At 41.6% G+C, this 26,906-nt stretch overlaps 1 protein-coding gene across 50 annotated transcripts in view; it reads right to left on the reverse strand.

Moving 5' to 3' along the window:
- The window catches only part of Ank2 (ankyrin 2), a 575,390-nt gene that overhangs the window by 181,394 nt on the left and 367,090 nt on the right, over positions 1–26,906 (reverse strand). For 41 of the 50 annotated variants that reach the window (NM_001427159.1, XM_087627845.1, XM_087627842.1 and 38 more), the window contains 1 exon segment: positions 3,184–3,285. In NM_001427159.1, coding sequence (NP_001414088.1) covers positions 3,184–3,285 — 102 coding nt within the window. 50 annotated transcript variants of the gene reach the window in all.

Below are 26,906 nucleotides of genomic sequence, written 5' to 3' on the forward strand. Positions count from 1 at the left end.
TTATTGAGGAAATATATATATGAACACTTATATACATGTAGGAGCTTGGATTTTCTTTCTTAATATAATTAATATACTTTATGTTCAAATTACTTGTTCAACCTGGAAAGGGGGTAATGTTTGAAATGTAAATACATAAAATATCCAAGAAAAAAGAGTAATAGAAGAATATCAGATAAAAAGTATTCCTGATGGAAAATAAGATTAAAGGGGGCCATTCATCTGAAATGGTCTCATTCTATCTGCACATGGAGAGGAAGTTATGTGGTCTCATAGTATGGTTCAGTATCAACATTCCCACCTACAAATCTTAGAACTACCCTGTAACTACATCACAATGTTAACGGAGGAGCCAAGCCTCCTGGATTTGAGCAAGGACTTTGTAATCCACAGCAAAAGCAGCAGTTGAGTGTCCTATGCTGCTGGTGCTGGATCCTCTCATCGCCAGTGGACACAAAGGTGGAACGCCTGAAGCCTGTTTGTGTAGGCCTTGGGGAGTTCACATCAGCCTGCTTTTGGCCTCAGAGTTGGTATTGCCAAGTCCTAGTCCTTCAAGACTCCTCACTGCAAACAATACCCCAGCAAACGGCCCAGGATCCTGCAATCCAAGGGCTTTCTATTCCTGTTATGCCTCACACTAGCTGCAAAAGCAATTAAGTCTCTGTATTTCTGTATGATGAGAGACACACTCCCCTAAATGAAGAGCAACCCTGTCATCAATGACAATGCTTCTCCCTCCCGTGATTCTCAAATGAAAATAGAGAAGCCATGTCCAGCCATCTGTGACACCATGGCTCTACTCTTACAGGGATTCTCAGCCACAGGGAACTTGTGAATGTTAGAAGTGCCATGAATATGTTTTTATTTTAGAATGGCAACAGAAAGAAACATAAAGTGACCAGAATAGAAATGACCCAGCTGAATGCACAAGGGTTTTCTGATCGCTCTGCTAAGTGAAGACACGGGAGTGAATGTGAATCTGGATACGGAAGGTCCACAGTGGTCTACTCTAAAGATGCATACTAGCTACTAACCAGCACTGACTGACATGAACGGCTGGCTTGGAGTTGACACAGTGGTATAGTTCAGATTGGGTTCTACCTCTGTGTGGGGATATGGAGTTGCTCCTCAAGTATTAATCAAGTTGGGCAGGCCATTCTCCTTGCTAAGGGGCCAACCCTCGGGAGGACAGAATCACCTTGATCCAGGCTATGGAGACAGAAGGAATAATGATCTCTCCAGTAAAATACTGTGCTATTCCTTCCCAAAATTCCCACCTACAGAACCTTGGAAGTCTGCCCATCTTTCTGAATTACTCAAAAAAGTGTGACTTGACCCCTTTTGGTTTCTCTTTTTCTTAAGGATGTTTTGGGTCTCTCTCTCTCTCTCTCTCTCTCTCTCTCTCTCTCTCTCTCTCTCTCTCTCTCTCTCTCTTTTCCAAATTTCCCCTCCTTGCCATGGGCTGACCTCCATACCAGCTTAACTCAAAAAGCATGACCTTTTCTCTTTCTCTGAAGAGCTTCCTCCCAGCAGCTCGCCTCCCTGAGGTTTGCTTTTAAACCTGAATAAACTTGTCCTGGAGCTATTGTTTGAATTTGTTCTTAAGTTATTTTATTAACAAGATGAAGACCCAGTAGAGGAGACCTGGATTCCTTGGTAGCATGTGGTGACATTCCAAAGTGCTTAGTAAGAAAAGTGGGAAAATTAAATAAATAGGAATCCAGGAAGATGATCATTGGGGGGTAATAAATAACCTGACTGCAGTTTTTAAAAGTGTTTGAGAGAGTAACCAATTTCAGTGGCGTTAAGCAAGGCTTCTTAAACCCCTTTCTACTTATGACCCCTTCTACTCAAGTAATTCTATGGAACTCTGGGTATATATAAAAATATAAAATAGGTACATAAATCAAGCATTTCCTGATAATACAACATAAGAAAACTTATTTTAAAGCAGTTTTGTATTTTACGTTTGCTAAAGATGAAAGTGAATTTGTGTACTACTGAGATGGGTACGCTTGTTTAGTTTTACACAAAACTTAAATGTCGGCCAAATATTTGATGACAGTGTTGATAGACATCTGTAGAGTTGATGGGCATTCTGGTTGATCTGTTCGTTGGAAACAGGGTTTCTCTGGGCGTAAATGTCCTGGACCTCACTTTGTAGACCAGGGTAACCTCAAACTAAGAGATCCACCTTCCTCTGCCTCTAGAGATCTGGGATCAAAGGCATGAGCCACCACTGTCACCTGACTGGTACATTGATTTTAGACTCTTCAACTCTAACAATGTCATTTCACATGAGTAAATATTAGGAAAGAGTAGAAATATGTTTAATGTCATTTCTGAAATCATTGGAAATTCCGTCCCGCATCCTAAGCCAAAATTCATTTAATGGTTTTTAATAATGAAACTAAGATCAGGAATTCATACAGTAATTTTTTAAATTAATTATTCTAATGCAACATAATCCAAAGACATACTAATTTGGTACTTGCATGTAGAGAGATGATTGTCAGGAATTATTTTAATAGTCTTTGATATTCATAATTAAATTATTATATTTCTTCATAAAACATTTAAAAACTTTTCTTCTATGTTCAATGATGCTAAATGCTGGGACAGTTCCATAAGCCACAGAGCTCATTCTGTGTTTATAGACAAAAATGAAGCCCTACTATGTGACAGGACAAGCACAGAGAGAAACGCCTTGGATTCATCGCAATTTGATTTCAAAACAATTTTGCTTACTGCACATTTTAAAAGCTTCTCTTGTCATTAATTTTTTTTTGTGATGCCCACGTTCTGTTCTCTAACCCCTTATGGGTCACAAACTGCAGCTTAAAAAGCACTAGAGAGTTAATAACACTGGGCTGAATTCATAGAAGGAGGCAAACCAGCAGCCAAGCACTCCTAGTTGGAATCAAATAATAAAATTTATCTCTGAGGAACATGACATTAGCCACAATTATTTGCTTTTCATTATACTATCTGTTGCTCTTTTTTCTATAATTCACCAGCAATAGTACTTCTAAAAGTAAACATCAACACTTCAAAAGTCATTAAGGTGGTAAAAATTGGGTTGTCTAAGATCGATTTTCTGATACATCAGTAAATCAATATAAACAGAAAATAGCATCTGAGACTCTAGATATTGGGAGCATCTCAATTTATGGCCCAAATTACCTGATTGCAAGTGTTGATGTCAATGCCTCCTTTCAGATACTCCACAACTTTGTCCAGGTTGCCTGCTCTGGCAGCGCGGAGGAAGCTGGCATTGCTGTCAGACTGTAAGAGAAAGAAAAGACTTTTGGTGAATCACACAGAACATGAAATACACCAAAAACAAGAAGACAAAGGTGTTAACCGTGCACATTAGACAAGCTCGGCTGAGAAATGTTCCAGTGCTAGCTTTAAAACACTGGAACACTCATCACCTATCTCATAAGGCGGCAACCACATGGCAGTGTAAGGATGTTGGCGTTGAGGAGAAACACACTCTGTCCATACAAGAGTGCAAAGGAACCATTAAAATAATTACGACCATTACTGCTTTATTCCTAATCTTCAGCCAATTCAATGATGAAATTACACTATGCAAAATTCAACTGTCATCCGCTCTAGACATTTTTCCATGCTTGAGTGTTGTGTGCAAAGGTGTTCACATGTGTGGGGTGGACACGTGAGGGGCGTGCATGAACACCTGATCTCAAAGCCCTGGGGTTGATGTAAGGTGTCTTGCTCTATGGCCACTTTTCTTTCTACTTGATTTATAGTGGTGGTGTCTGTCCCTTGAAGAACTGAAAGCTTTCCAGTGGTTAATCTACTTAGTCTGCCTTCCCTTGGGCTGCTGTGTCTCTGCCGCCTTAGCACCCACCCAGATTACAGGGGCCATCACGACTGCTAAGAGATTACAGGGGCCATCACGACTGCTAAGAGTTTTTTTTATTTACTTTTACTTATTCACTTTACATTCTGCTCACTACCTACCTCCTGAATATCCCTCCCACAGTCCTTCCCCCTACACCCTCCCCTTCTTCTCTGAGTGGGTGGGGGCTTCCCTGGGTATACCCCTAGCGTGACACTTCAAGTCTCTGTTGGGCTAGGCACTTCCTCTCCCACTGAGGCAAAGAACTAGAGGCATCACCATCCCTGACCTACACAATAGTGATTAAAAAGTCATCAAAAACCAAACAATAAAACTGTGACATTGGTACAGAAACAGACACTGATCAATGAAATCAAATCGAAGGCTAAGAAGTAAACGTACACACCCACAGCCACTTGCTTTTTGATAAAGAAGCCAAAACCATACAATGGAAAAAAGAAAGCATCTTCAATAAATGGGGCTGCCTTCCAAGATTTTATGTGGGTTCTGGGGATCCTGGTTCTGTTTTTTTATGTGGGTTCTGGGGATCCTGGTTCTGGTCCTCCGCTTGCACAGCAAGTGTGTCACAAACTGGGCCATCCCCCACAGCCCTATCCACTTGCTTTCACATTGTGTTTTAAGTGAACTGACACAGACCCTAAAGTCAAGTCAAAATAAAAGAATTTTAAAACTCGGTGAAACTAAAGCTGCTTGGGTTCCTCCTCCTCCCCCTTTCCTGTCAGTTTTCTGTCGACTCAGTGGAAGAACACTGAGTTGGGGTCACTACAGTTGTCCAGCCTCATGTGGAGAGAATAAGATGCTTTGAAGAGAGGAGAAAGCACTAGCTGGCAGGTGTGTGGACGAGGCTAATGCAAATTTTGCACTCCTAGTGGTTTGGGGAAAACATTATTAAATGTGAACCAGCTGACATAATACCAGACCGAAACGTCTTGGTAAAGAGGATAGCTCTCTGGATGGAGACGTTGTTTTAAGTTTTTCATCTTCCCACCATCTCTACAAGTCTGGTCCTGGGAAAATGATCTCATTTGCCTCGTGAAACGTGCCAGGATTGGGGGTGATACCCAGGGGAGCCCCCACCTGCTCAGAGGAGAAGGGGAGCTGGGATGGGAGAAGGATGTCGGGGTGGGTGACCAGGAGGTGGGCAGTGAGCGAGAGGAAAAGTGAATGAGTAAACGACTGTTCCAAGGGCAGAGTTATACCATCGCCCCAGGCTTGGATAAATATTCTGACTTTTAAACCTTAATAAAATAATAACAATAACCTTTTGTTAGGGTTCAAGACTCTTACATAACTACTGTAAATTTTTCTCATCGTATAATATCTGGCCAAAGAGGAAAAGGGTCTGAAGAGAAATGGAATTCTCCTATTTGGATGTGAGAGCTGAGTTTGATGACTTCTGTTTTCGTTCAGGTTTGATGACATTCTCCTTAATAGACTGCACAGTCCCCTTCCCTGGAAGAAAACTGCACTTGGCAAGGGTTCTTGGCACACTCTGTCAAAACTGTTTTTAACGGTTGTGATGATGGGCAGGTAATAGAATTGGGAATATTTTCTCAGGGAGTTCCAAATATATGATTGCTTGCACATCGTTAAGTGATTTACACACAGGAACCCTGAAAAGCCAAGAAATGAGTTATCTCACGTCAGTCCGAGGGCCGCATGGGTTACAGGTTTCCAAGTCACACAGATGCTTAAGGTGTGGCTAAAATCTAGACATCCAAAATCCATGCTCTGCTCCTTTGGAAATGCCTCAAGGTGTGGACAGTGTTGAGACGTTCTCCTTCCCAAGATGCCTCGTGCTACATTCCTCCTAAAAGCCATGGCCGTGGCAGAGCGCCCCGAGTCCATCTGCAATGCTGCAGGGGTTGAGCTGTGACTCACTGTAAAATGCTTCCCCTATGAAATTTTCTTGCTGTTTTCAGCTAACACTAAACTCCAGTGGGATTTTCCCCTCCAGGGTTCTTGCTACGTCACTTAAGTATAGCTCGGTGTCCCACAAGGCACTATGAAAAGCTCACAAAAAAATCTCATTTTTTTTACTATAAATCATGGAAAAATAGAATGTGAAGTCCCACATATAAAATATAAAGATACTATGAAAACATAGTTTTTCCAAAATAAACTTCGTTAAAAACTGAGTCAACGAAATGCTTCCAATTCATACAGAACGCAGTTAAATGTAGCTAATATTTATTGTTTACTGTGTACCAAGAAAAGAGCTAAAGGAGCCATTATGTATCAGATAATCAATATCCATAGTAGAACTATTCAAAAATGATATATCACTATGAGAAAAGATGCCTAGAAGTTTCTCCCGTCACATGATGACTCAGGGACAGGGAAGATTCACAATTTATTTCACATTTATCAGACTCAGAGTGAGAAACCTCCTCTGCTATTCCAGCTGTGCTGATTATCAAAGTAGAAAACACGGCAGCTTCCTCACTCATAAACTGGGTCCTTTGGCATGACCACACTTATGCCCTTCGTCTACGTGTTCTCTGTAAGTCAAGGCACTTATGACATCAGCACTACACAGGGAGTTCTTGCCTGTTATGTCTGCTTCTATCTCCTGCTATAAGATCTGAGTGAGAAAAATCCAGAAGGTTGTTCAATTGTGAATGAGGAAAAAGTTGGTATCGTATCCACATTATTAAAAAGCCACTCCAAAAGGCTGGAGAGGTAGCTCTCTGGTTAACAGGCACTTGCTGTTTCTCCCAAAGGTCCATAACTGGTTCCCAGCATCCACATGGGGCAGCGTATAACCAGAGCACACCATACTCTATTCTGGCCTTTGTATGCACCCACATATATATAGCATACACTCACACAAACACACACATATACATAAATGCAAATTAATCTGTTATTTTTAGGAGACAATCTATGGAAGCACCAGGATGTCCATAAGAACATCTGCCAAGCTTCTCTGAGGAATGGGAAGGTGGCAGGTGTTTTTGTTGTTACAGAGTATTTTCATAACTGGGTGCCTTCTTTCTGAGTTTATTTTTTAAAAAATAAGATACAAGTTTAAGGCTTAGAGCAATCATCTGCAAATAAACAAATAAAATTCCTAGCGTTATAGTAAATGTCTCATTTTGCCAAGCTGCCAGGAACCCCTTAAGCACTTTAATACATAAAAAATTCTTCAACCCCATAAAAGGACTCAGTTTTCCCAAAGTGAGGAAATGAAGTAAATAAAACTGTTACTATCGTGTGGCAAAAACATGAATTTCTAGGACAGAGTTAAAATAAACTTCCAAAACTTGTATTTAGAAAGAATGAAGTATACTGAGGTTCAAAAGCATACACTTCTCTTTCTTGCATACACACGTCAACAAAATGCACATGTCGGAATACTGTGTTCTACAATGGGGTCAATCTGTGATTACAGCTCTGGGCTAACCAGCTTTAGACAACAGGAGCCTAGTGGCTTTTAATCAATAAGGAGATAAAAGAGGATCCAAACACACACACACACACACACACACACACACACACACACACGCACGCACGCACGCACGCACGCACCAAGGGTAAGAGGAGGGGATGGGAGAATAGGGGAGAGATTTTTGCCAATCTGCCTTCCCTCCAATTATGAAAAAAATAAAAAGAGATTTAATGCAAGGATTAGCAGCAGGAAAGTGAACTTTCCAAAGAGTTTTCTCTTTTCAGTCAGAGAAGTTCTCACATCAAAGCTCAGTGAAGTAAAAAGTAACAATAATAACTCCTCAAGGAGAAGGTCTAGATAAACCAGAGACTAACCCCTCTCTCTGTCTTGCTAATTTGCGTCTGTCCCGAGGACCCGGACCCTCAAGCCCTATAACCAACTGTACTTCATTCTATAAAGCTTCATTCTCCGGAAGGAAGTCAAATGTTTAGTCCCGCCTATTTTAATATGCCACATATGGTTGTCATTAAGCGTGGCCGCTTTATAACCTTCATGTGACATCTCCAAGCGAAAACAAAACGCTTCCTCTTCAATTTGTCTTGACACAGTTCCATTTCAGTATCTGAACATCAGCAAAGTAAGACTTTCCTTGCGCCCAGAGTGAATGTGAAGAGGGAAGTGTGCTTTAATTTAATACTATTGTTTCCAGGGTGATAAAAGGGTGCTCTGTGTACTGTTTTTACTGATGCTGATTTCATAAATATAGTAAGCTAAATGTTGGATTCTGAGGCCATTTCTTGTAACTCCTAATCTGAATATTTGTGCTTAGTTTTAGATATTTTGATTCATTCTACTAAATTAATGTCATGTGTTTGAATGTTATTAAAAACACTGTTTCTAGTAAGACGTTTCTTCTGACAAAAGAATAACACAATAGGCACACAGAAACTGCTTTTGCTGGAGATCTTTGGGTGATACTGAGGCTTGACTCTGCCTAGGTGTAAGACTCGTTCAACCTATCTTACCCACATCAAGCCTAAAGCTAGACAGCTTTAAGCCAGCATTCTAAACCTGCAGATACCTCAAGTCTCAGGACCAGCCAAGCCTCCCTGGATGCAAACCTCCAGAAAAGGACAATTATCTGATAAGACAAGGGAGTACCCAGAGCTGAATCAGTCATTCTGGGGGGACCAAATGGGTCTCCTCAAGCAACAGCAATGGCAGTTTTGGGTCATATTACAGAACTACAACTAAGAAAACAATCAATGAGACCATGCCTTGATCTGCACTGCTTAATTATGTGAACCTCTTGCCCAAATCTGACCCCTATTTAAACTTGTATTACTATCGTGGAGATGAACTTAAGATCATTTTTTTCCTTTCCACTCTCACTCGTTTAATTATCATATAGAGTCAGGTGCCTAAGTCTAGCATAGTAGTAAGTGTATCACAGGCAGGAGTCCAGCGTTTGCCCTAAACTCAAGACACCATCAGACTCAAAGGAGTTTTGTGGTTTTAGAATTCTAATTAGCACTGAAAGAACACTGGGTGGGGGCATAAATGGTGCCGTATATTTTCAAAGGAATAAATCCATTCTTTAAGATTGAAAAGCGCTGGGATAAAAGCGTGACTCAGCTGGTCACCCTGAGGCTCACCTGAAGGACAAGAGCGTCCACTCCCATCTCCCTTAGGGACGCCCCCTCCCGGAGTCTAGGATGACTAAGGAAGGGACTTGTGGCCCGTGGAATTTTGCTTACTGATTTGGGAAGCCTTTGTTGCTTAGTAGAAACGCAGTCATTCACCTGCCAACCCTGTGGCCGACAGTAATGCAAAGCCAAGAGAACTTAGTGACATATCAGGTGAGTGAGGGTATCCCCCTGTAAACCCTGGGGAAGTATGCCTGGTGCTCTCATTGCAACTTCTCAGATCGCTGGCTTACAGGGTAAGCCAAAGCCCTCATTCATTCATTCAACAAACGCGGAAATGTACGACTGGAAGGGTTTCTTAGATTTCTTTTCATTTTATGTCTGTGAGTATTTGCCTATAGCTATGTATTGCTAACACATGTGGGTCTGGTGCCCACAGAGAGCAGAAATGGCATTAGAGCCCCCTAGAAGTGGAGTTTCCAACAATTTTGAGTTGCTGTGTGGGTGGTAGGAACTGAACACAGGTTCTGTGCAAGAGCAAGTAGCCGTGTGTGGGGACGCCTTTAGTCCCAGCACTCAGGAGACACAGATGGGTACACCTCTGTGAGTTTGATATTAGCCTGGTTTACATAGCGAGCTCCAGGTCAGCCATGGCTGCATAGTAAGACCCTGTCTCAGGAGGAGAAGTCTCTCCTGCTCCTACACTGAGCGTTCATTAACACATCTACATTCTGTTGCTGTCTAAACATTCCTCAGACATCAATTGAGGATCTCCAACTGATATTATTTAGATAATAATAAAATAAGATAATAACAAAAACAAAAGTTATTTGTATCCTTTTGAAACTACTATGTAACCAAGAACGATTTTGCCTTCATGCCAGGAGGGCTGCGATTGTAGCCATGGGCTACTTCACTGGGCTTATGTGATTCTGAGAATAATTGCATTGCTCCATGCCTGTTAGGCAAGGAGCTACCTCACCAGCCCTTAAAACCATCTTAATACAAATCCTATACCTCATTGTCTTCCTAATTTCTATCTGGGCAGCTCTGCTAACATTCTACCTGCATCAACTCAGCATCAGAATGAACACACAAAGGTATCCAGCAAACTTCCGTGACGTACACAAACTCAAAGGACTCCCCTGTTGGATCTTTACTAATCAGGAAGAGTTTGTTTTATAAATGAGTAATAATCAACTTTGGTCATGGATAGAGAGAGAAAGCCATATTACAACAGTTTGACTGACACTTTAAAATATATCGGAAGGAAATGCTTTTTGTTCCCAGACTAATCAGTGTGTTTAGATATTACAGCATATTTTCCAGGAAGGACATTAAGGTGTACCCCAAGGAAATACTTCAGGATGAGGATAAATGGACTTAAATTAAGCTTATCTCCCTTTATGTCTTGTACAACTCTCGTAATATGGAAACCAAAAGCAGACCCAATCAAGTGAAAATGTCCTTCATCGATGTTTTATCATGCTAGGTGTCCTGCAGTGTTCATTCCCTACTGTCCCCTGAGATAGGCAATGCGATTTTTATCCCCGTAGGTCTGATTACTCTCTGGCTTCAGAGACCATTTGCTTGAAAGCAGACATCCATCAGTCAGAAGCGGCTTCATGACACAGGGCAGACCGCCCCACAGACAGCACTGTCTAACCTAGATTGCTTTTTTCACATTGAATTATTCAAGGTTAAACCAAGTATCAAGTCTTGAAGTAAGCCCCGCCCCCGTGACTTCCCTGACATTCTAACCACTATTTTAAAAGAAGCTGCATGTATTTTCTTTCGTTGTGATACAGTTCCTTAGGCTGGTGATTTTGTGGCCCCGTTGAGATGGGCAAGGAAATATACCAAGTTAAGGCCTTTTGTTTACAATACTCCGGAATCTGCCTCTAATTACCAGTGAGATGGCCTTTCCTAGAGGGTATCACATAATTACAGGTCAACAACCACACATCTTCATATCAGGACTCAAAAAAAATTCTGAATTCAAATTTTAATTTTGACAATATTAATATCTACACTGGACTAGCATAAAAATTCAAATTCATTATTTTTGTAGTATCATGTCTTGTCCCATAGCAACAATTTCATTTTCTGTGAATAATGAGCCCACATATTGTTTATGCAATCCTTGGAGTTCCTGGCTTATTTTCTTTTACATCTTTCTAATTATAAGGTGTCTGAAATTTCAGTGTGATAATTGTGCTTTTTATTAGAAATAATTTGTTTGTCTCTAATCCCATTCGTGGATCTGTTAATAAGCTCATTATTTCTATGGATGTCAAGAGCCCATCTTTTTAATGCCCCTTTTATTGTAGAAAACATATTCATTTATCCCATTTTCAGAAGTTTGTAGGTTTTACCGGGGAATGAACAGCTCTCAGATGCCTTCATATAATTGTTACGGCCCACACGAATGGAGAATATAAGCAATGAACTCTAAAAGGGAAAAGCATAGTTCTAGTATGCCAGAATTATGCTAAATTAAACACATTAAATTCTTTCTTTGCCTTAATCATGTCAGTCCAGTATCGAGAAATCTAATGTTAAATGTAAAACGACGAAAGAAGAAAACACCTATATTATGTGAACCATCTGAAAAGGAAATTACTCCCCAGCGTGACTCACTAAATTAATGTGCCTAAAGTTCCTGACAGAACCCATGGCCGTACGGATCTAAATGTACACATGTTGGAAAGCAATAGCTTTGCATTTAGAAATAGAGGACTTAAGTTAGAAAGTAAGTATTTTGAGAAACAAAATGGTTAAAAATAACTCATCAGTAAGAACAAGTTATTTTGTGGACGGCTGCTTATGTTGAAGTACTTACTCTGTGCCACATGGTTACATATTAAAAGCTAAACGAAGAAAAACTAAGATAATCGACATGTTCCATTCGGGTTTCTGAAGATGGCGGGCGAAATCACGGCTAGCACAGACCCGGCAGGTTCACTGTCAGAGGAATAAGGACAGACTCATCGCTCTGCCTTTAGAAGGGACCTCGGATGATCTGCCCATACCTATAGGATATGCAGAATGTGCTAATTGACAGGACAGAAATTTTCTGTGTGTCTGTGTGTACGTGTACTAGTGAAACTGAAAACGGCTTCTGTGAGCCGAACTCACGGGTAGTTGCCACAGCTGTCATTTCCCCATGCAGCCAAGGTACAACTGAGAAACCACTTCCTCCTCCCAGGGTGGAACCTGCTGACTTCCAAATTTAACCCTTGTGCCATAAATTTCAATCGTCAGGGGGGGCTTGCACAATTTCATTTTAACTCAATGCAGTTCTTTGGGGGTGTGGGGGAGGGGTATGCAACCTTCCACTCAGAGATAAGATGGGAAGTTGGCTTAGAGAAGAATGCGTGTGGTAAATGGCAATATGTAACACAGCAGCTGGGCAAAGGCTCCGAGAACCAAGTATCCTAAGTTCACAGAGCGTTCAGCTTTTCCTTTTAACAGTTTAGCTTACGGACTGCAGTTAGTTCTGTTAGGACTCAATAGAACTCCCTAAAGTTATTGTTGCATTGCAAGGAAATTAGTTAGGATATCCCGTTTTTCATTATTGATCGTTGATGGAAAACAGTCAACAAAGCAGATCCCCTTTGTCCTGGTCATGACCTTTGTAAAAGTAAGAGGTACTGAGAAGCACACAGAGAGGATGTACAACCCTGCCATTTCCGGCTGGCCTTGTGTAAGACGGGAAGCCACCCTGGGAAGCACAACCTGGTGAGTACCCAGGGCCACACTCGGCCCTGTGCCCTAGGTGTGAACCGCTTTTATTTTCCAAGTTTCCTCACCAACGGGATGCAATGTTTATATAACTGAGATTCCTCACCAGTGCAGCTATTAAGTTAGCACCAAACGTGTCCAGCACCAGCATCAGGAAGGCTCGCCCTGACCCATGCCTTCTTTCTGTGGTTGTGATTTTAAGCAAGAGAATTAATCATCATGCATTTTATGGACTGCCCTCGTTTTAAGGTGGCGCTGGCCAAACAGCACATTGAGCAATCATGTTTAGTAATTTTTCATAACTCATGTGAGTGAGTGTGTATGTATGTATGTATAAATATAGATATAAAGGCAGGGATGCACCTTTAGTGATTTGTTAATGATAAATATTTTCTTAGCAAGCAGCACCCGGAGAGAACTCTACCTTCCCTCTACTCTCACCATTTATAAGACTAAGAACTCAATCTGCTTTTGTGGGCTGGCTTTGGCTGTCCCACTAGACCCTGAGCACCTTGAAGGAACAAGCAATGAGCCCTTAGGTTAGTTCTTTCCTATATGTTGTACTATAATATATAAACAGTGGCCTCACTAAATGTCAAACACATTCACAGTCTTTCTTAATCCTCATAAGCTTCTCAAGTGAGGAAACCTGGGCTCAACGAGACTTTGACGCTTGCCTGTGGACTTGGGGTTAAAAAGCAGAGCTGAGAGTGAGGCCCGTCTTGCTAGAGAGACCCCCATTCATTACACCTCACCAGATCCTGTCATCGGAAATGAATATTAGTCTTCCATTGACTGGGGAACAGGTGGATACTGAGCCTCTACACTCCTGGCTCAGCGTTCATTCCGACCCTCCGGTGCCCAATACCCTCTCTTGTCTTAAGGCAGAGCCAGCGTTTTGAACTGCATTCAAAATGAAAAGAAAGATTTCTCTTTTTCCCCGATGGAGCTAACATGATAGTTGTAAATCCTAAGGACTCAATTGCATTACTTCAAGATACTACTGCATGTTGAACTCAACACATAAGACTAGAATAATGCTGCCGTCAAAGCTGTCACTATTAGCAAGAAAGGAAAAGGCCTTCCAAGCCACCTCGCATGGGTGGCTTCAAAGACAGCCATTTAGTCCTCTGTTTCCTAGGCAGCATGAAAATTTCTAACATGCACACAAGAGTGCTTCCCTCTTGTGGGATCGCTTCCAGAAGCTTCCAGAACCTCTCTCAGCTGTTCTTAATTAACTCCGCCTGCTGCTCAAGGGTTGATCACACTTTCAGGAAATCACAGTAGCAAATTTCCTTTTCTTGTTAAAAAGTAAATGGTGAAAATGTATTTATAATACGACTCTCCTCCAACATGATTTTCAAATCTAAATAAATGTGACATTAAATGAAATGGCTTGTTACAAACATGAAGAAATACGTAAAGGGATATTGTAAAAGAATATGTGTGAGACATGAAAATATAAATTGTTCAATTAAAGTAATGGACTATTATGACTTCAACAATTTTTTTTAAATTCAGTTTTCAAATGTTCTACTATGAACCTATCGATATGTGTTATATATGTTTATAAGTTTCCATCCTTTTTGAGATATGGGAGATTATTAAAAGCAGAAAGATAAAAACATAGAAACAAAGTAGAGCTCTATAAGTTTAAGGCTGGCCTGCCTCTGCTATAGAGAGGATGTGACATAATCTCAAACAAATGAACAAAAACTCTACATGTGAAATTGGAGAAAATGGTCAATTTTTGTTAACTTATTTTAGGAAACAATTGCACTCGTGATTCTCAATAGTCCGTGAAAGTTAATGTTAGTGAGATTTAACATGAGTGATGGAAGTGGGCACTCCTCACTGACCTCTAAGCCATTTCAAATAAACTATAATAAAATGTTCAAATTATAAAAAGAGAGAGAGAGAGAAAGAAAAGGAAGAATGGAAGGAAGGGAAGAAGAGGAGGGGGAGGAGACTCAATGAGATTTAATATTTACTCTCTTGTAATGCATTGACTCAATATCTAATTTTATAGTAGCCAATTAAAAGTATATGGAATGGAGGACAAAAGGGAGAGGGAAAGAGAAGGGGGTAAGAGAAGGAACTTGGGAGAGACAGCTAAAACTAACAGCCATTTGAAGTGTCCGATTGGAAACCAGAAGCTTCTTAAAATGTATATGTGTATGAAAGTGGTTTACATATAATTGCCAACTACTGGGGACAATGGTACCCCAACTGAGCATCTCTTGACACCAAATGAAACCTCCAGTACCAGCAATGGACAAAGATGCCCTGGAAACCCTCAACCTAGGCTACCCACAAAGCTATGGGCTGCTCGCCACAAACTTTGAGTATGGCCCTATTGCTGAAGATAATACCTGTATAATTCACTGAGCACAGAAACGTTGAGCTGACACCTATATAGAGCCCTCCCCCTTACTGACTGGTGTTCCTATTACTGTAAGGTATTCTGTATACTACCAGAGGAGAAAGGTAAACACAAACTCTTTTCCAGAGGGCCAGCATAGCAGCCCTCTTATCGACAATGGTTACTTGCCTGCAAGATACACTACAGAAATAATGGCAACAAGTTGTGGAGTAAGCAAACACTATCTGATGAACTGGCCAAACCTGACAGGGTGGCCAAGAACCTAAGAGTAAATAGGTCATGGGCCCAGGGGAAACCCAAATACTGTTCTGCTAGTAGGAACATAGCAATAAATGACTGCTAATGACATTCTGCTATAGTCATGGGTTGGTGTCTTACTTAGCTATCATCAGAGACAACCCCTCCTGCAGTGGATGGGAATGAATACAGACACCTGCAACTGAGCAATGCACAGACAGTGAGAGGTCTTTGAACACTCAGTCCTAAATAGGATGTCACCATCGAATCCTTCCCCTCGAGGCTCAGGGAACTCTGCAGAAGAGGAGACAGAAAATCTGTAAGAGCTGATAGGGATAGAAGACACCAAGGAAACAAAGTCCCTCTAGAAACAACAAGACGGGTGCACACATGAACTCACAGAGACCGTGGCAGCACACAGAGCCACAAAAGTCCCCAAAGGAAAAATTAGTTTTTTCCAATGGAATTTCACGGGGTATACAAACCACTCTTAAGGCCAGTCCACTTGCCCAGCAGTAAACCAGCCAATACAACGCAAACCAAATGGTAGTTTTGGAGGATTTTTGTCTCAGAATGCTTTGCTCAGGCTCCCCCTCCCCCCCCAATATGTCCTCTGTTCTATTTCTGGTTGTGTCTTTTTATGAGATTTCTGTGTGGATAGATGTGTGTTTCTCTGTATCTGTATGTGTTCCCTGTGCTTTTTCTTTGATTTCCTTTCTGCTTTTTGTTTGTTTGGCCTTACACAGGTTTGTTAATGTTTTTATTCTGTTATTATTATTTTTTAGATGTCTGCTTGTTTTCTAATGAGAGAGAGAAGAAGAAAGGGTGCAGATCCGGGAAGATGGGGACGTGGGAAGATCTGGGAGGAGTCGAGAGAGAAGAAACCCCATTGGTACATTGTACAAAAACAAGCCCCTATTTTCAACACTAGATTACTAGATAATCTAGTGTTACTCGATTTTTCTATTTGCATATATTTCTATTAAATCAAGTACTAATTTGCCGGGCAGCTGTCTGGGTCCTCTGTACCATGAGTCCCTCGGTAGCAAACTATGACGTAATGCAGCGAACAGTACTCTCTTAGAATAAATAAGGTGCTGAGTCCAGGCCAAAGAGCAGCTGAGCTTTACGCAGTCTCCGGCCACTAGCTGATCAGACAATGGCCAGAGAAGGCAAATAGCTTCTCACACCAGACTCAAATAAGGGATGCACAGAGATGTAGCGGATTCCGCACAGGACTTCTTTTTTCTATCCATGCTTCCTATCTGCCTGCCGCTGAGCCCAGCCCTGGCTCTGGGGTGGTTCATCGGGTGCCCTCTGCTGAAACAAATGAACTCTAATATGCCCAAGCTTTTGCTTTTAATAGTTGATGTGCTGAGGACTTTTACTGAGGCCAGAGATATCGGTTAATCATGTCTCATGTGCTGTGCACGCGCGTGCCTGTGTGAGTGCTTAAGAGTGTGTGTGTGTGTGTGTGTGTGTGTGTGTGTGTGTGTGTGTGTGTGTAATGCTTTGAAGGGAAGCATGGACTTCAATTCCAAGGGAGTAACAGATCATTCTGAACAACATTGTTATTCAAAGGGCTCAACGGTGAAGCAAAATTCAAATTTTTAAAACTTTGGGAACACATATTCATAACGTCTTTAGTGCCTCTGTGCCTGGACTTCTGATGAGAGCTAACAAGGTCAGACAATAAATAAAAAAATACTCTCTGTAAGTGCACAGGAATGACTTGCTTTAAGCGTGTTCTAAGCGCTGTGGCTTAAAACTTCCCTGCAGCATAGAACAGAGCCTTTCTAAGGTGATGCACAAACCTGCAGGGGTCGAGTTTGCTGGCAGAGCATTCTCTGTTCCCACATGCCCCGAGTGGTGTGGGCTTCTTTAATTACCTATCGAGTGTTGCCAACACATTGGACAAGAAAGGCTTATTAACATTCTTGTGTCCTTGTGTGCTGACAGTACACAGCCAGCCCTGTCTCTTCAGAGAAGTCAACCCGCCACTTTCAACACAAAGTGGTAGTTATCCTACCCGAATTCACTTACGAGCTACTCAGAGATCATGCTTAATCTTGCTAAACACATATTCCTGGCTACCATCAGAGATTCAGGTTCAGAGGTCCCAAGAGGTTCTGCAATTCTACAACACCACAGGTGATCTTTCAGATAAGATATTCACAGAATACAGTTTGAGAAGTGCTATCATTAAAAGACTAACTAGACCTTTCATGCTATGTATTTATAACACAATGTCAAATATGCTTTTTCAACTAAGTCATCATCAACCATCAAATATTATTGTGAAATGAAGCAGAGGGAGTTGAACACCATAGGCCAATGTGCTATTTTGTTTCTGTTGACTGAAGCACAGTATCCCTATGTAACCCTGGCTACCTTGGAACTCACTCTGTGAACCATGTTTGTCTCACTCTCAGAGATCCACATGTCTCTACCTCTCAAGTGCTAGGATTAAAGGTACACTTAGCCCCCATACACCATTTTTTGAAAAGAAACAATCACACAGAATAGTTGAATGGACAAATTTGCAAAATTCCACCTTATTAGTAGAAAATAATTGATCATAGTTTATCCCTTAACAGGCTATGTTGGGTTGAGTGAAAATGCTCCCAATAGGTTCACGTATTTGAACACTTGGTCCCCAGTTGTTGTGGCCTTGGGAAGGCTCAGGGGGTATGGCCTTGCTGGAGCAAGCATTCTTGTTGGGCTTTGAGACTCTGGTGACTTGAGATCCTTCTACTTTGCTCATTTCTCCTTCATGCAGTCCAGGATGTGAGCTCTCTGCATTTAGTGCCTGCCAAGTGTAGCCATGATGGATGCTTACCCTCTGGAACTGTGAGGCCGAGTGAATCCTTTCTCCCATAAGTTGCCTTGGTCATGGTATGTTCTCACAACTATAAAAATGTAACGAGTACACATGCCTTTTCCTTCTCTGCTCAGGGCTGTATTTAATAACCAGGAGTTTTCACAATGTCTTACAGATTCTCCTGCGTATCACTGCTTTCCTAGGTGTCTCAGTGGGTACTTCCTGCTTTCCTGAGGAGGTGAACGATCTAGAAAGGTAAGATACTAAAGTAGCAGAATGAAAGAAATAAAAGCAGATTACTTCTATCGTGGGAGAATTCTAATTTATTTTTCCATGACAAAGTGAGAATTCTTCCACGGATAATTGACCAATCCCAACATTTAAGTTTAGTCCACTATGTCGTTATTTAATAAATGTAGGTATCTAGAAACTGTGGAGAATGCTACAGTATCAGGCAAAGCAAAGTCAAAGATTATTTCAAATCCTTCCTTCGTCACTCAGTGATATCAGTAGGCAGAGAGGGAGGGAAAGAAAATTAAGATTTTAAATAAACTCTATGCCAGCAACATTCATAATTCCTCAAAAACCGATTTCGACAAACAGGGCCTATTACTAAACTCCCTGCTTTCACCGGGTTTCCATATATAACTGACTTGCTTGATAATGCCACTGTAACATTGTCTGTGACATAGACATTCTGATGGTTGAGCTCGTATAGGAAAAGATTACAGAAAGGTACAAAAAAAAAAGCCTTCCTGCACTTACATAAGCCCACACAAATATGACTGAAGTATTGAAAAGCCAAACCCCTAAGATTTTTATAGTCAACTGTGATAAAATAGCATAAATTTCAAAGAGACTCAAGTGAAAATAAAGGAATCACAAAGCAAGTGGATGTTTCCTGTGGCTTTAATAAATTTAACTGAGGACTGAAATCCGGATCTGGAAATGAGTAAGAGACACAGCAGATGTCTGCTTGGGAAGGAAGCAAAATATGGTCGAAAAATAAAAGAGCTTTCTCTCCCGTGAATTCTCAGCTCCACCCCAGACATGCGACCTTGAAAAGACACCGTGCGTATAGTGGAGTTAGTCTTAGGAAATGTGGAAGAAGAAATGGGACTTTAAAATCAACACATAGTTCAAATAAAGACAAATGTTTGGCTTGGATGTACTCATCGTTAGACTGATATGGAGGAATGTTCCAGATGCTGAGTTAGAGATTACTGTTTACATTAAATTATTCCTCTTATAATAATGCAGTCTTTTACTATGTGTCTTGAAAATGCAGCTATTGTTCTTTGTGTACAATGTGGTACACGAGAGAATAACCACTTAAGGAAAGATCTATTACTTCACAAAACAATATTTAAAGTTCATTCGCTTCTTGAATAGAAGTTGATGACAAGAACTTCCTCTAAACATACATCTTGTAACTCCACCATTTTACCACCTCTATGAGATCTGAGGGCACAGTACCTGTATCTACAAAATGTCCACAACAAGATCTGCTTCCTTGGGTGACTTCTTAATTAATTCAGTCATCTTTTCCACAAACATTCCCTAAGCCCCTATTGGGTAGGTGGTGGGCACTTTGGTGGTCATGTCAAAGACAAGTGTGCCATGTGAACACGACCTAAACCAATTCTCCAAAGATGCCTTTGGTCCACGGTCTCCCTCTAGTATGCGGCCTGTCTGAAATCTTGGCTTATGTATGTCTTAATAATCCAATCCTATGGAGTTGGGGATTTAGCTCAGTGGTAGAGCGCTTGCCTAGCAAGCGCAAGGCCCTGGGTTGGGTCCTCAACTCCGAAAAAAAAATAATAATCCAATCCTATGCTTTTTGCCCAAATTTTATTGTTTCTGTGACTAACAGCTGCTGTAGCCGGAAAGAGAGTACATGGCATTTCTAGCCCTCTCTAAGGTCACACCACTGGCTTCAAGATTAACCGGCTACTCTTCACATGAGTTACATAAGCTTGATGTTTTTACAGACCTTATGACAACTGGCTTGCCAGCTTCGCATGATCCACAACACCTTGAGAACCATAACAGAACTTCGCCCTGTCAGTCACTGGACTCTCCTTCAGACCAAGGCCTGGCTCACGCACGCTTACTGAAAGGATGGATACAGTTTCTTCCACACAGCGATCCAAACTCTAGTCTCAAACAGCTTCCAAGATCTGCTTCAGATCCCACCTTCTCCATTAGCTGGAGTGACATTCTGAATACTGAGAGCCAATGCCACTTAGGAACCAACCAATCAACTGATGCTGGCAGCAACTTTTTGAATTGTGAACCTCCGAATGAATTGCTCATTCTAGCCCTGGGGTTTCAAGATCACCTTGTTCCGTCTCCTTTACCTCAAAGAACCTATCAACTTCGCAGAAACCCAAGAAATTACCCTTCTTTGTCCTCTACATTTGAAAGCTTATCCTTGGGCCAGCCAGAGGCAGGCAGAGCTCTGTGAGTTCAAGGCCAGCCTTGTCTATAGAGTGAGCTCCAGGGCAGTCAGAGCTACACAGAAAAACCCTCTTGCAAGGATTTTCGTTTTTTGTTTTTTGTTTTTTTTTTTAAAGCTTATCTTCATTTTGCTCTTGTATTTCATTCTTAAGGTATTTCTCATTTCCTTCCATGCATTATTGTACCTGAATAATATTTCCCAGTGCTGAGTTATGGAACCCAGAGCCTAACCTGTGCTGGTAGGGGCCCTACCACTGAGTTGCATCTCCAGCCCTTTTGATACATAAAAGATAAATGGGAAACACATGTACAACTTAAAGACCCCAAGGTCATTATTAGCTAATAGTTTTGAATGCCCTAAGTATTTTTAAAGCTCAGGAACATGCAGACTTTAAACAAGGTGTATTTTTAACCCCCAATAGCCAAGCACCAGGTTCCTTGTTACCCACCTTACTTTTTGCCCTCAGCTTGGCTCACTGGGAGACCGGTGGATATGGCTAATTTAAACTCTGACCCAGAAAGAGAAACTGCCTGCTCTTAGCTCCCCCTGCCTGGGTGACCTCAGGCCAGTATTTTCCTTGGAGGAGGGACTGGCTTCCTTTCACTCCCACTGGGAAGCACTTGCTCCTCTGTTGCTGCCTCTGACAGCTAAGGCACTACTCTGCAAATCGTTTTTAATTGACAGCTCTAAGTCCAGGTTTCAGTTTCACTACGATCTAACAATTGCAAAGATCAGGTCAGGGTAAAAGCCAAAGAGGCCCTGCCTCATAATTGCTGATCAGCCCTGGGAACCATGGGGAACACAGAAAAGCAAAGCCCTCGATGGTCCTCACTCACAACCCTTCAGGATGAAACTCTGGTCAACTTCTGACTCTCCCAGAACCTATGAACCTGGGCCAGCACTACTTCCTTTTCAGGCAGGGTGAGTTTTTACACACCGTGTCATGGAATGATTAGAATCTGAAGGCCAACTTAAATATCTGAGTTCTCCACACTTAAGCCCTTTCACCAACTAGCGTGATGGTCACTAGGCCTGTGTCTAAAGGCCTCACTGAAGTTATTCACCAATGGCATGAACAATGCCTTCACAGCGATTGTAAGTTAACACATAAATGCAAAATGCCCTCTGGCCTAAGGAAAGAAAGAACTGTATAAGAATATTTAAATAGGGAAAAGAATTTGGCAGCCTGAACCTAAATCTCCTCAATACTACCAAAAATCGCTCTATAATGGCGTGTGGGTGTGTGCGCACACACATACACGCATATTCAACTTTACCAAAAGTCCAAACCAAAGAGACAGTGCAACACTCCTCTTCACATGTCCAGTTAGTAACTACAAGAGAAGAAAAAAGAGACCCACACATGCGTACTGTAGCATTCAGATCAAACAGCAGCAGGCCACTGAATGCTAGACAATCAGGTGGTGAAATCACATTGATTTTACGTCAGCTTCCTTCCAGGAAGTTGAGGGATTTGACCAATGAGCATCGCTGTTGATTCTTAGACCAGTGTCCTCCCATCTTCCTCCCTTGTGGCCTAACACTTACCGGTAAGTCAGGCTCTTTGACATCATCACTGTTACAGCCATAGTAGTCTGGGGTGGTATCCAGTTCCAGCATGTTTCCCTGCGCTCTGACACTCTTGTTCGCGTGGCAAGACGAGCAGAGAGCAGCGTTCCCCATCTCAGCTCACAGTTCCTGCTGTCAAAGAGCCTGCCCTTGTCCTGGCCTGGGCTCCCAGGGATCCACTAGCAGAGACCATCCATGATCCTTGGCTCCAGTCCTCAGTGCTCCGACCTGATGGCCCTCACCAGTTTTCCCCATCTGCTTGCTGCCCGGCTTGCTAGTGTCAGAGAGAACTCAAAACCCCAGCAACTGTAGCCTGCATTCAGTGACCATTTCCAGTTCAGGGACTGCCAGTCTATTTTTACACCTACCAGGCCAGCTATGCATGTCAATAGAGTGAGGGGGGAGAGGCAGACGGGGAGCAGGGAAGGGGGTGGTATTGTTTTGTTTTTCTCCATGCAAGCAGTCTGCCTCCCTCATGGACTGAAATTCCCGCTGTGTAAAATGTCTCTCCATAAGAGAAGTTCTGCATTCCTCCATAAATTCCTGGTAATCCTTTGATTTTTTTTCTCCACCCCCTTCTCCGTTCTTGTCCTCACACAAAATACAAACTCCTCTCTTAATAACTCTGCTCCACCACCGACATAACACGCAACTGACATTTTGTAATTGCTTAAACCAAGTGGCATCCAAAGTGGTTGACATCCTCTACCTTCCATGGCCAAGCACAGGAAAGAATATTCATATTGTAAAGAACATATCAGTCAAAAGGTTCCTTTGAACCCCGTGTGGAAGTTTTTATTTAGGCACAATGGGTCATACCCCGTTAGTGTCTGCATAAGAGCAAACACTTTGATTTATTTTTAATTCTCATCAATTTTTTAATACCTGAAAATACCTTCAGATATTGCATAAGAAAATGTTCAACCTGCTTTCAACACAACACGATCTTTAAAATCATAGTATAGGTTTTTGAAATGTTTATTTTGTTTCTCACAAAAAAAAATTCTGCAAACAGACAATTCAGGAAGCCAGCTGTGATAGAACGCGAGGATGTGATTTATGTTACGATGGATTTAGCACCACGGCCTTCATTAGGGGGCACCTTCTAGGTGCCTGTGCATATGTGTGCATGAAAATCATCTTCTTCAAATACGTTCAAACTATGGCAACTGAGAGTTACTGTTTTGCACAGGACCCCAAGCCATCTCATTCTAGAGGCTATGGTACTAAATTACATTACATTTTATCCTTACCCTTATCCCTACACTCCAGTTACTCAAGGGCATTACCGTTCAATGAAATTACTTTCCAACTATAGAAGAAGGCATCTTTAAAAACCAGATTATTTTAATCTACTGATACAAAAATACTCCAAAATACATAGACACATTCTCCACTCCATTAAAGAGGAGCATATACTTAAACACTTCCAATGCTAAGGGGTTATGAGAACGCGTACCTGAAGACTGTACCTTGATTTTAGTAACAAGGTTAGATGGGGCATGAGGTGACGGGGACAAAGGCTGTCAGCTTGGCTGGATTGTTTTATACAGTGGAAACAGCCGACTCCTCACAACACCATGATTTCTCAACAAATGTTCCACACACTTGAGGCACGGGCTACAGGAATCGGGTGAGCTATGCTGTTTAATTATGTGTTTAAGAATCTCCTCACCAAAATTAAAGCTTTAACTTGTCTTTTTCTCTCAGGTTCTCAGAGCCTGGGGGACATCTACAGTCCACAAAGACTTGCAAGGCACATTTCTTAAATATACATGAGATATTCAGAATATACGCCAGGATTTCTGGCTGCTAAAAGAGATGTACTCCCCCACACTTTATAATTCACTTAACATTCTTGAAATATAAAAATTCAACAATTGACCTAATGTTTAATACAGAATTATGCAATTTACAAACCATCTCTAGGTTCCCCGTTTCATTCTGGAGCTGAGATCTGGAAGTGTACTTCTAAATATAAACTAATGGGACAATTAGCTACTCCAGCTGTGCTTTGCCAGCATGAGTTTGTTCCCTAGCATCTCTCTGTCTCATGAGTTTGTCCCCTAGCATCTCTCTGTCTCATGAGTTTGTCCCCTAGCATCTCTCTGTCTCATGAGTTTGTTCCCTAGCATCTCTCTGTCTCATGAGTTTGTTCCCTAGCATCTCTCTGTCTCATGAGTTTGTCCCCTAGCATCTCTCTGTCTCACCGATGTTGCCCAATCTACTTGGTGCCTTGGCCTTTGCTTCATCAAGCGCATACTCTCTCCACCCCCACTCCTCACTCACTACTCTGTCTTTCTCACCTTTCAATTCATATTTGCCTGAAGTTCGGTGCCACGCCTAAGTCCTTTGCATCTGATAGCTCACCGATTTACTCTACTATCTCCCTGAATAAGGTTGGAACCAGTATCAGCTTTTATTCTTTTCCCCAAGGGCCTGCTCTCCCTCAGACTTTTTCCGATCTAATGGAATACATTTAACGCTAAACGTGAGGCAAACGAACAAAAAACACAGTCATCATTTCTATCTTTAACTAAGCTCCACTGACCTTAATTTCTCTTTTCTATATGTTAGAACAGACTGCCTGTTAGATGTTAGAACAGTCAATGGACAGAATAACTTTCACTGTGACAAAACTTTCAGTTCATTCTCTGACTTAACAACAACCCTTTCAGTATTTAAAAAAAAACTATTTATACTGTATGGAGGTGAATTTTACTAGAAAAGAAATGGGAGTACACTGGTGAGTTTAAAAAAAAAGGGCAGGGGGGATATTAATGAACAAATTGTAAGGTAGCATGTTGGCAACTCTCAGATTCTTTCCCTGTGGAAACATTTCCCCTCAAACTTTCTGTTCCTAGTAATATTCCCATCACTGGGCTGCCCAGAAGACAGGTGCTAGTGCTCCAATCCCACTGCTGAATAAGAGCAGGGAGAGGGGAGATAAATGGAAACCCTTCTTATCCCGTGATGGCTGAAATTTCCCAGTTTCTACTGACCAAGTTGAAATGATCATCAACCCAGAAGTTCTCAGTATCTGTGAAACTTTAATTGCCAACAAGCGACTTCCTATTCGCAGTCACTTAAAACTTTTCCAAAAAAAAAAAAATCAGTGCTTTCTAAATGACAATAAACGTGAAGGGTCTGCAGAAAAGTGAAAACAGAAGTTAAAATAGCTAAAAGCAAGGTGGGCGTGTCTCCAAAGCGTAGGTGATAATCTATACCCAACATTTTGTCACGTTGACTTAAAAACATTCTGGTTGACTCGATCTCTCAGGACATGTGACAAAGGATGTGCTTGCTGCCGGGGAAGAACAATGTCACTACTGTTCTTTAAAAATGCTTCAAAGTCATTAGGGCAAATTACTCAGAAAGCAAATATTTGCATGTTTGACCACGCTCGGAGCAGGATACATGAACTTGATCCACGATTTCAAAGGTGAAATTGAAACCACTCGTGATGTGACATTTGCAGTATCTTCTCAAGTTCCCGGACACTTGACTGTTATTATTTCATCTGTATTGGTCTTTTGATCCATCACAAGAGGAAAACAATTAGGGACTGAGAACAAAGGCTGTCTTCTTCCCTGTGAAAGTCTTTGCTCAAGTTCCTAAAACAGCAATTCTGGGAAAATGGCTGTTGCTGTTTTCAATTTCACCTATTAAACGAGGAGTCAAGGTTACAGAACCATCGGGAAAGTCACACTTGGAGAAGAAAGCTCCACCTGGGTTGTGTCATTTGACTTAAAGCCTTCTGCAGGGGAGTTTTGAAAAGCTCTTGGCAGGCATTGTTCATTGGAAGTCCTGGCTTGACCACTAGCTGACCCATGCGAGCTTATAAGATATTATCAAATCTGCGCTTCAGTCTTCTGCTTTGGGAAGTTCTTCAGTTAGATCGCTAGCTCCCTTCTAAGCTCCTGAGGTTTTTGTCTTCTAAGACACAAAAATGTGTTGATACTTGAAGTACTGTCTAACACTCAGTGGTAGTTGAACCTGACTGACTCTCTCTCTCTGTCTATTCCGATCATCTTACGGGTAGGGGGAGAAGAACTTCTTGCTGTGTTGTCTTTGTTCACTCTGTTTTCCCTAGAGGACTCCTGCATATTATCAAAGGACCATGCTGGAATACGATGGAATTTTCTGGATACCCAGGAGACTCGTCTCAAGGAGAGTGCTCCATGCCCTGACGTCCTCTAACATTAACTGGATTGACAATTTTGCTATAGATCTCAGAGTCCACCAGTGTAAAATAATGATAACACTGGCCTGGCAGAAGACCTCCTCTTCCAGACTTACTGAAAGATGATGCAGGACCCAGTTAGACACCTCTACAAAAGCTAATAGACTAAGAGGGGCCCGAACATAGTGTTCCCCAAAGACTTTGATTAAGTTGTTCATAGTGTGAGAGCTATCACATCATTTTTCTTTTCAATTACCACAAGTCTGGTAAGGAGCAAAAGAGAAAGAAAATTTCCCTCCGAATTATGGAAGTTAATTTTTCTTCTTTGGTCCCAGAGAGATGATTAAACAGTTAACGTCAACTTATGCTCCTTTAGAGGACCTCAGTTTGGTTTCCACACTGGACAGTTCACAACTGTAACTCCAACTGGGAGATCAGTTGCCTTCCTCTTTGGGTACTAAACTCAAATGCACAATCCTGCCCCTTGTCATAAGGCATACACACAAATAAAAATAACTAATTTTAAAAAAGTAACGTTTTCTTTTACCTCAAAATTGTAAAGTTATCACACAAATGAAAAAGGCA

This window comes from Rattus norvegicus, chromosome 2 (genome assembly GCF_021556685.1).
Source record: "Rattus norvegicus strain SHRSP/BbbUtx chromosome 2, alternate assembly SHRSP_T2T, whole genome shotgun sequence".
Classification (NCBI taxonomy): Eukaryota; Metazoa; Chordata; class Mammalia; order Rodentia; family Muridae; genus Rattus; species Rattus norvegicus.